General features: G+C 35.1%; 1 protein-coding gene across 1 annotated transcript; it reads left to right on the top strand.

The window, feature by feature from the left end:
• The first annotated feature begins 3118 nt into the window (after positions 1 to 3118).
• On the top strand, positions 3119 to 4054 carry LOC105983990 (olfactory receptor 52E1-like). Its single transcript, XM_013014033.1, has one exon. It carries the CDS (start codon positions 3119 to 3121, stop codon positions 4052 to 4054), a length of 936 nt encoding a protein of 311 aa, XP_012869487.1.
• The last annotated feature ends 5718 nt before the right edge of the window (positions 4055 to 9772 follow it).

Genomic DNA, 9772 nt, shown 5'->3' with positions numbered 1-9772 from the left:
CTCCTCCTCCTCCTCCTCCTCCTCCTTCTTCTCCTCCTCCCCTTCCTCTTCCTTCTTTTTCTGCTCCTGTCCTCTTCCTCTTCCTCCTCTTCTTCTTTTTCTTCTTCTCCTCCTATAAGGCTATTTTCTATTAAGTTTGCTTGATGGCCTTTATGATGTTCTTGACAATTATTTAGGTTTAGAGGTATGTTATTTTGTGCAAATGTCTGTATCTGAATTCCTTTATCTAAGATCAGAGATAAACATCTTTTATTTATTAATATATGTGACATAGAGGCAATATATTAAAATACATATAACATAATTAGTGGAAGCTTTAATCAATTAAAAAGTAACTCAAAACAATGCAAACATGGGATGGATCTTATTTTTTATTCAATATGCTATTTTTCTTCTTTTGATTAGAGAATTGAGTCCATTAATAATTAGGATTATTTTATAGACATTTTCTTGATTACCTGTGTTTTGTTTCCCCCCCCCCTTCCCTATGTTTAATAAATTGATCTTCTAGTGATTTCTGTCTGGTGTATTTCTTTGATTTTGACTGTTTTCTTCAGATTGTGTCCTCCCTTTAGAATCATTGTAATGCTGGTTTAGTGATCATAAAGTCCTTTCATTTTTGTTTGTCATGAAAGGTTTTGGGTTCACCATCCAATGTAAATGATAACTTCACTGGGTAGATCAGTCTGAGTTGGCAGTTGTTGATCCTCATTGCTTGGGTTATACCATTCCAGGATCTCCTTGCATTGAAGGTTTGTGTGGAGGAGTCTGAAGTAATTCTGATTTTCTTTCCATTGTAATATGGCTACTTCTTTAATTTTGCAGCATTTAAAATCGGTTCCTTGCTATTCATGTCTAATGCTTTTACTATGATGTGTCTAGAGTTGTTTCCTCTTGGATCCAGTCTATGGGGGCTCTATATGCTTTGGTTGAGCAGGTAAGATTTTTCTCTCAAGAGTGGGGAAGTTCTCAGCTATGATTTTACTGAATAGGTTCTAGACATCTTTACCATTAAATTCTTCCCCCTCATCAATTCCAATTATGCCTAGATTTGATTTCTTAGCAGAATCTGCCAATTTCTGGACTTCTCTTTGGTAGGTGCTGAGTGTTTTCCCATACTTTCAACTTTTTGTTCTAGCTCATCTTTTATTCTCAACTTCTGAAGTTCTATTTTCTATTTCACTTATTCTGTTACCTATGGTTTCCAATGTGGTTTGCACTGTGCAAATTGAACATTTTATGGTTCCAAGATCAGTTCCCATAGTGTCTATTTCATCTTGTAGCACAGTGTAGAGTTTGTTGGTGCAGTGTAACGCAGTGTCTAGCTAATGGTTTAAAAGCTCTATTTATGATTTTAAACATTTGCCAAGATACTTCTGTCAAAAGCATACCCATGGAAAAAAATCAACCTTGCATGAAATGTTTTGTGTCACTTATCTTCTACAAGTTAATTAGAACCATTACATTTTTGTTCAGAGAATTATCAATGTAAACTCCAACGAACACAATGGTAGAAATGTGGAGAAATAGATGTCCTTGTACAACAATGGTGTGTGGAGAGTCTATAAAAAATTTAAAAATAGAACCACATGATATGACAATTCTTCTTCTGAGAACTTAGCCATAAAAATTGATAATGAAATCTGGACTTGAACATTCTAATACAATCTGGATTGTATACTGTTGATACATATTATGGTTAACACTGTAGCACTACCAGTAAGAGTCAAGAGACCTAAGTGTTTGATTACAGGTATACAGATAAAAATAATATGATAGTTATAAAGAGAGAATGTTATTCAGCCCTAAAGTGAAAATGCTTCCACAAGAGAATACAAGGATGAAACTTGAATACATTATGCTATATACAATTCACTAGAGATATTAAAAGAAAATCATGTCAGAGGTTCTGGACTGAGCTTTGTGCAGAGAAATCTCACATATTAATTAAAGGACAGTACCAATCAAGGAACTAATGTAGACATATGTGATGAAAACCATTGTGGGAAGATCAACAAATGAGAGATTGTCAGACAATTCATAATTCTACAAAAAGAAGCCATGATGAACTCAGAGCTTAATGTGAATTGATTAGAGAAATGAAACAAAGAAAACTGAGTGGGTAAAAAATGTGAGATATGAGCTGAGGGGGAATTAGAGCATAAAAATTCAAAGGCAGAGCAGGTGCATATGGTGAGCAAAGACAGGACTACCTGTGTGGAAGATAATGAAAGATGAATGTTGATGAACCAAAGCCAGTGTCATTCAAATATCTAAGGTCAGATCATTTTATGATAGTACATCAAATATAAAGGTTTGACAGCATATGTGCTAGATTTTACATTTTTTAATCAGCAGAATGCTGTTTTGATAGAACTGTTGTGAAACTTAATAGGCATTAAAATACCCTTCCATATGGTCCTCATGAAAACGTCATATAAGACAATTAAATCGTTAAGTGGTAGCAGGGATTCAAACTTGGATGCCTATAACTAATATTACTACAAAGTAATACCAATTTGCTTTCTTCTCTGTTACTAATAATGAATTGCAAAATCTAATGCTAAGGTCAACCTTGTTATGTCGATCACATGTACAATGTCTTTCTACTTTCTCTTTGACATACAATCTCTGAGGGAATTGTGTCATTTTTGATGAGATTTAGATGGTATTGACTTATTGGCTTCCTCCATTTGATTTGGAAATTTAAGGAAGACTTTGTGTAAATTCAGTCTCCTCAGGAAATGCAGGCCACTTGTGGGGTGCTTGTTTCCTAAGATTGAGAAGCTTGCCTATTTGTTAAAGATGATTGAATCTAGATATTTACAGCTTTTACCTGGTATCATTGATAAAGTATATTTAATTATAGTTTGGATATGAATGAAATGCATAGTAAATCTGACTACTTGTTTGAAATGAAACCAAAACAGGACATCTTTAGGTTTTCAAAAGGAGCATACAGTTATATCATTAAAAAGCCTGGTTAAGAGGAATACTGAAGAATGATTCTGTGTAATTCTCAGGAAATCAGTAACATTGGATAAGAAATGCTGGACACAGTTGGTGAATGACATTCATGACCAAGAACAAGTATAGATGTCAAAGGTGTGACTGAGGCATGGGGTCTCGTAACAACACAGAGTTTCATCCTCACATTTTTCTTCTGCTGGGAATTCCAGGACTACAACATATGCATACCTGGATTGGTTTTCCATTTTGTGTCGTGTACTTGACGGCTCTTCTGGGAAACATCACAATTTTATTTGTAATCCAGTCTGAACACAGTCTCCATCAACCCATGTTCTACTTCCTGGCCATTCTATCATCTGTTGACCTGGGCCTGTCCACATCCACCATCCCCAAAATGCTGGGCATCTTCTGGTTTGACCTGAGAGAAATCACATTTGAAGGCTGCCTCATCCAGATGTTCTTCATCCACCTGTGTACTGGCATGGAGTCAGCTGTGCTTTTGGCCATGGCTTATGATCGCTATGTGGCCATCTGTAACCCTCTTCGCTACACACTGGTGCTGACCAATAAGGTGGTGTCCGTCATAGCGCTGATCATCCTTCTGCTGCCTTTATTGTTTGCCATTCCTTTTGTTCTGCTCATCCTAAGACTGCCTTTCTGTGGCCATCAGGTCATCCCCCATACATACTGTGAGCACATGGGCCTTGCTCGTCTGGCTTGTGCCAGCATCAAGGTGAACATTATCTATGGTCTATTTGCCATCTCTATCCTGGTGTTTGGTCTTATAGCCATCATCCTCTCCTATGTCCAGATTCTCCGTGCGGTCTTTCGCCTTCCTTCCAGGGATGCCCGACTCAAGTCCCTCAGCACCTGTGGCTCCCATGTCTGTGTCATGCTGGCCTTCTACACACCTGCATTTTTCTCCTTCATGACCCACCGTTTTGGCAGAAACGTTCCTCAATACATCCATATTCTTCTCGCCAACTTTTATGTTGTCATCCCACCTGCACTCAACCCAGTCATTTATGGTGTCAGAACTAAGCAGATCAGGGAGAGGGTCGTTATGGTTTTTAGAAAGAAATGATTGAATTTGAGCAATGGGATATAGCTTATTCTCAGAAAGCATTAAGATAACTGGAGGAAGATTTTAAACAAGTTTTTATTTATATTAGTGAGACAAATGTAAAACATTGACCATTATCATTTAATATAAGCACAACTGCAACCACATATTTGTCAGTAAGTTAGGATTAAATGAGATTTACATAAGAAATCATGACATTATAAAGTTGACTTGTATATTAATATTAGCAAACATTTACAGAATACATATGATGACTGTATTCAGAATTCATAACTTTATTTTGTCACTGAATTCTATGATCTGACAAAATTAACTACTTCATGAGCATTTATTAACCACTAATTCCTTTTGATTGCTGAAGAAAATGAGGCAATGATATAGTATAGAATATTGCAGAGAAAAGCGGTAGCTGGTTAGAAGTAGGGAGATGAAAAAATACAGTTAATTCTTCATTCTATAAGATTTACTTGCCCAGTGCCTGCATAAATAGAATGTAAAATTCTTTCAATATTGCCTCAACCTAACAAGCGCAGGATTTCAGGAAGAAAGTTTCCAATGACACACACTGCAACTCATTTGTGTAAAGTTGATTTCAGGACGGTGCCTACTACATGTGAACAACATTGAATGGCAGCATCTGAAAGTGAGAAAGAACAATGGCAGAGAAGAGGAATAATCTCAAAAACTTATCCTACAAATTTTCATAGCTGAAGTATTGCAGAATCAGGGTAAGGCAGTGTTAATTGAAATAAAAAACATAAAATAAATGTGATAAAAATTCCTTTTGGGGTATTCACATCAAGTTGTTTGATGAACCTGTAAATGCATAAGTAAATATATAATATAATATATCCAGAAATTTGGAGATGTAGACCCTGGAGATATATTTTTTCAAATATCAGAAAAGAAATGAATATAACATGAATATTATATGTTAATATGAATGCCATATTATGGTAGCTATCTTTTCTTTCTTCTCATAAGACAAACACAGTGAGTCATTAAACATTCTACCAATTAAAGGACAATGACAGTTTTTCTGATTTCATTTATTGTTTGTTGTTTTATTTTTCTCTTTTCTTTCTTTTTTGATGGCTGTGGGGCTTTCACTCAGGGCCTGTGCACTCTCCCTGAGCTCTTTTCTTTTTTACTGGTCTCATATATATATATATGTATATATATATACATATATATATGTATATATATATGTATATATGTGTATATGTATGTTATATATATAAACAGTATATATGTATATATATTTGTTATTACAAAGGTGATATACAGAGGGGTTAGAGTTACATGAGTCAGGAAATGAGCTCAATTCTTTCTGAACCATGTCTCCTTTTCCCTCACTCCCAAGTTTTCCCCTCCCATTCCTACCCACAAATGTACAGTTTGTTTTCCACATAGTGTCTGATGAGTACCACTGTTGTATGTGTTTACCTTTTGTTCCACCTTTTCTGTGCCTCACCATACCCTCTCAAAGATACACACTAACAAACAAGACCAAATGTAAAGAAAACAAAAAAAACAACAACAGCAACTAAAAAAGCTTCTTGTTTCCTTTTCTTGGAGTTCATTTCATAAAATGTTATTTTATATGTTCATATGCACATAGCTATTGAGTTTTGTGATCACTTCTATGCATATCTTCCTTTGGCTTCAATGTGTGAATATCTAGAGACCTATATAATTTATCATGTTCCAGAGTGTATTTTATCTCTATCTATCTATCTATCTATAAATCTAGAATATTTCAATGATTTAAACAGAGTATAAATTAGATGATGTTCATCTCAACAGACTGAAAGATGGGACCCAATTCACATGAATGTCATCTTTGATAATGAATTCCTTATCTATAATAGTAAGATAATATATTCACTGTCATTACTGTTTTACTAATCAGATATTAGCCCCCCCTCTAATTAACACAAATCAACACATCGTTTGGAACTTCATACAAACTATCGCATTTTATTATTGGTGAAGCTATACCATGTGAATGATGTAGACAGCTTTTATCATTAGCTAAGTTAAGGTTCAGGTAATGATTTCTCTAAAGTCATTAGTAAATACAAGAGTATTTATTAAAGTTATAAGCATCATAAAGAATAAAGTCATAAAGTGAGGCTTCCTTAGGGCTAAAGTCAGTGGCCTTGAACACCAAAGGAACTGATTCTGGATGACTTATGGTAGAGAGATGTGCTGTGATATTTATGAAAAGAATACATGTATGAAACAGACATCCATTGATAAAAACATTCTAGGGAGAGGATTATATTATGGTATATCTAAAACACTGTAAGTCCTAGGGAGAGGAGAGGATAGTTATTGTCTATGTGAAGTGCAGGCAGATTTTTCAACGATGACGTTATGATCTATGATACTGCAACGGTCGATACTTTACACTACACATTTGATAAAAACTGAACAGTTTTCAACACAATATTTGGTTGTAATGTGTGAACATTTGAAAAAAATTATGTAGATTCCAGGGGATTATCGGATAAAACCCAAAATGTAACAAGAAGGATCTCATTGTATTACAAATATAGCAAATGAATCTTGGCTAAAGTGCATTACGTTAGGAAAATGAAGAATATATACTTGGGATATGTTATAATAATTCGGATATTAATGAATTATTTGGAGAATTCACTACTTTGACTTAGATGATGAATATGATGTAGATAACTGATAGATACATCATAGATAGACTATAGATAGACAGATATAAATATTTGTGTGTACATAAATTAGTATGAACATTTCTTGCTTTCTTAGTTAAGAGAGCCTAAAGCTGTGAAACATGGTGATCAGGCAATAAACACACCCCTCACACAGAGAACTTTGTTTCTAATGCCATTGTTTAATAAACAGAAGAAATGATCCTCAGAAACTTTTACATGTTAGATTCTAGTTGTAGATAAAAAACAAAAACTGCTGTTATTAGAGTTCTTGATTATAACCATTCTAACTGGGGTGAGGTGGTATCTCAATGTTGTTTTGATTTGCATTTCTTTTATGGCTAGGGAGGTTGAGCATTTTTTTTTGTGTCTATTGGCCATCCTTTCCTCTTCGGAGAAGTTTCTCTTTAAGTCTTTAGCCCATTTATTTATTGGGCAGTTGTTTCTTTGAAGATTTGTTGTTGGAGGATTCAATTTTTTTTAATTTCTGGTATATTTTAGATATAAGACCTTATCCATTGTATGGCTAGTGAAGATCTTCTCCCAATCAGTGTGCTTTCTATTGATCTTGCTAGCTATGTTCTTTGCCATGCAGAAGCTCTGCAATTTCATGCAATTCCATTTGTCCAAACTTTCTTTGATTTGTTGTGTTTCTGGGTCTCTATTAAGAAAATGTCGGCCTGTTCCAAGAAGACCTAGGGTTTCTCCTATTCCATCCTGTAATGTTTACAGAGTGTGTGTTTTAATTTCAAGGTCTTTGATCCATTTGGAGTTGATTCTGGTGTAGGATGATATATAAGGATCTAGCTTTAGTTTTCTACAAGTGTTTAACCAATTTTGCCAGCACCATTTACTGAAAAGGCTGTCTTTCTTCCATTCTATTTTTTTACTCCCTTATCGAAGATTAGATGGCTATAGGTCTGTAGGTTCAAAGACTCCACATAGAGCTCCCCTATGACCCGGCAATCCCACTTTTGGGCATTTACCCAAATGATCACAAACAAGACCATACTAAAGATACCAGCACAACTATGTTCATTGCAGCATTATTTACCATAGCTAAGATCTGAAACCAACCCAGATGCCCCTCACTAGATGAATGGATCAAGAAAATGTGGTATATATAGCCAATGGAATTCTATGCCTCCATTAGAAAGAATAACATTGCCCCATTTGTTAGGAAATGGAAAGACTTGGAAAAATTATATTAAGTGAAGTAATCCAGGCCCCCAAAAACATAGGCCCCATATGTCTGAGACAAGCAGAAAAGTTCAGATATATTGATGTTAGGCGAAATGAACCCCAAGATAAATATTTAAATGTTTTTTCTTTCATGTGATTGTTTCTAGCATATTTATAAGATGATTTCTTTGTTGCTTTGTATGTCCCTCCCTCAGGGTATAACCCCTGCTTTCACTGTATTTGATGTTGGTATAATTTGTGGAGGGGAAGGGAAAAAACAAATTGTTTAAATAGAGATACAGGTGGACCATTGCAACAATGAGATGTACAAATCATTATGTTGAAAACAAACTTTACAACTTTGGCAGAGGTGGGGGAAGAGGGGAAGATGGGAATGGATAGGAAGGGGAAAAAAAGAAGGAAGCAACAATGCTTGATAAGAAATGTACTCATTATCTTGCCCAAGTAATCGTAACTCCTCTGTACAGTATTTTCACAATAAAAAAATAATAAAAACAACAGCAAGGTAAAGCTGAAACTTTGTCTATTAGCAGAAAGTAAGGAAGTAACCCCTCAGCACAATTGAGAATATGTGGATAGAGGTATGTTTAATGGATGTAGGTTAAACCAATAGATTTTTCCCAAGGCTAAGTTGGATGCTTTGATAAAGAAAAATAATATTGAATTATATCCAGAAGTATAAAGTATTTATGCTTGTGTCCATATGGATATAAAGAAATATATTGGGATATCTAAAACAACCAAAGTCTTGAAGAGAGCACACAGGATGATGTCTTCTCCTGCATATAGATAAGCCAGTGCATCATTACTTACCTCAAGCCAGGGACCTACACAAGAATTGGGTCATATAACAATGGCATTATTCTCCATATTTATGAAATATCTATCTCAGTGCTTCAGTGAGTTGAGTCTTTGCTATCCAGTAAGGAATATTTTGGTATACTCCATTTAAGACCATCAATTGATAGTGTAAATTTTATGCTTCAGTAAGGAAGAGTAAAAATAAAAATATTTTAGGACTAGTGAAATAGCTTAGCTAGATTTACTCTAAATCTGGTTTGGAGGCTTGAAAGGTGTCACTTATGAACCCATTAATGTGGTCATTTTATTGAGGTTTAGATTGCAAAAGTGTCAAAAAAAGAGCTAACTGGACAATGAAAGAAATCACCAACATAAGAATATATCAAAGCAACAATTTATCCAGAATCAGAGTATATTCTTTTTGTGTGTGCAAAAATACTGTACAAGGGGTTACAATTACATGGGCAAGGTAATGAGTACAATTATTATCAAGCATTGTTGCCTCCTCCTTTGTTTCCCCTTACCATCCCTTCCCATTCCTCCCCTCCTCCTTTCTCGCCCCCACCAAGCCCCGTGCCAAAGTTGTACAGTTCGTTTTTTGACATTATGACTTGTACATCTCCTTGTTGCAATGGGTCCACCTGTATTTAAACTACTTGTTTTTTTTTCCTTCCCCTCTAAAAATTATACCAACACCAAATATAGTGAAGACAGGGGCTATACCGTGGGGGAGGGACATACAAAGCAACAAAGAAATCATCTTATAAATATGTTAGAAACAATAGCAAGAAAGAAAAAACATTTGAGTCCTTATCTTGGGATTCATTTCACCTAACATCAACTTATCTGACCATTATTGCTTGACTTAGACATATACTAGTTATTGCAAATAAGGGAAACCATGGGACCTATGTTTCTTTGGGCCTGGCTTACTTCACTTAATATGATTTTTTCCAAGTCTTTCCATATAACAAATGGGGCAATGTTATTCTTTCTAATGGAGGCATAGAATTCCATTGTG

The sequence above is a fragment of the Dipodomys ordii genome, unplaced genomic scaffold, assembly GCF_000151885.1.
Source record: "Dipodomys ordii isolate 6190 unplaced genomic scaffold, Dord_2.0 Scaffold22, whole genome shotgun sequence".
Lineage (NCBI taxonomy): Eukaryota > Metazoa > Chordata > Mammalia > Rodentia > Heteromyidae > Dipodomys > Dipodomys ordii.
Note: the sequence above shows the minus strand (reverse complement) of the source record. Positions and strands in the feature narration are given on the sequence as shown.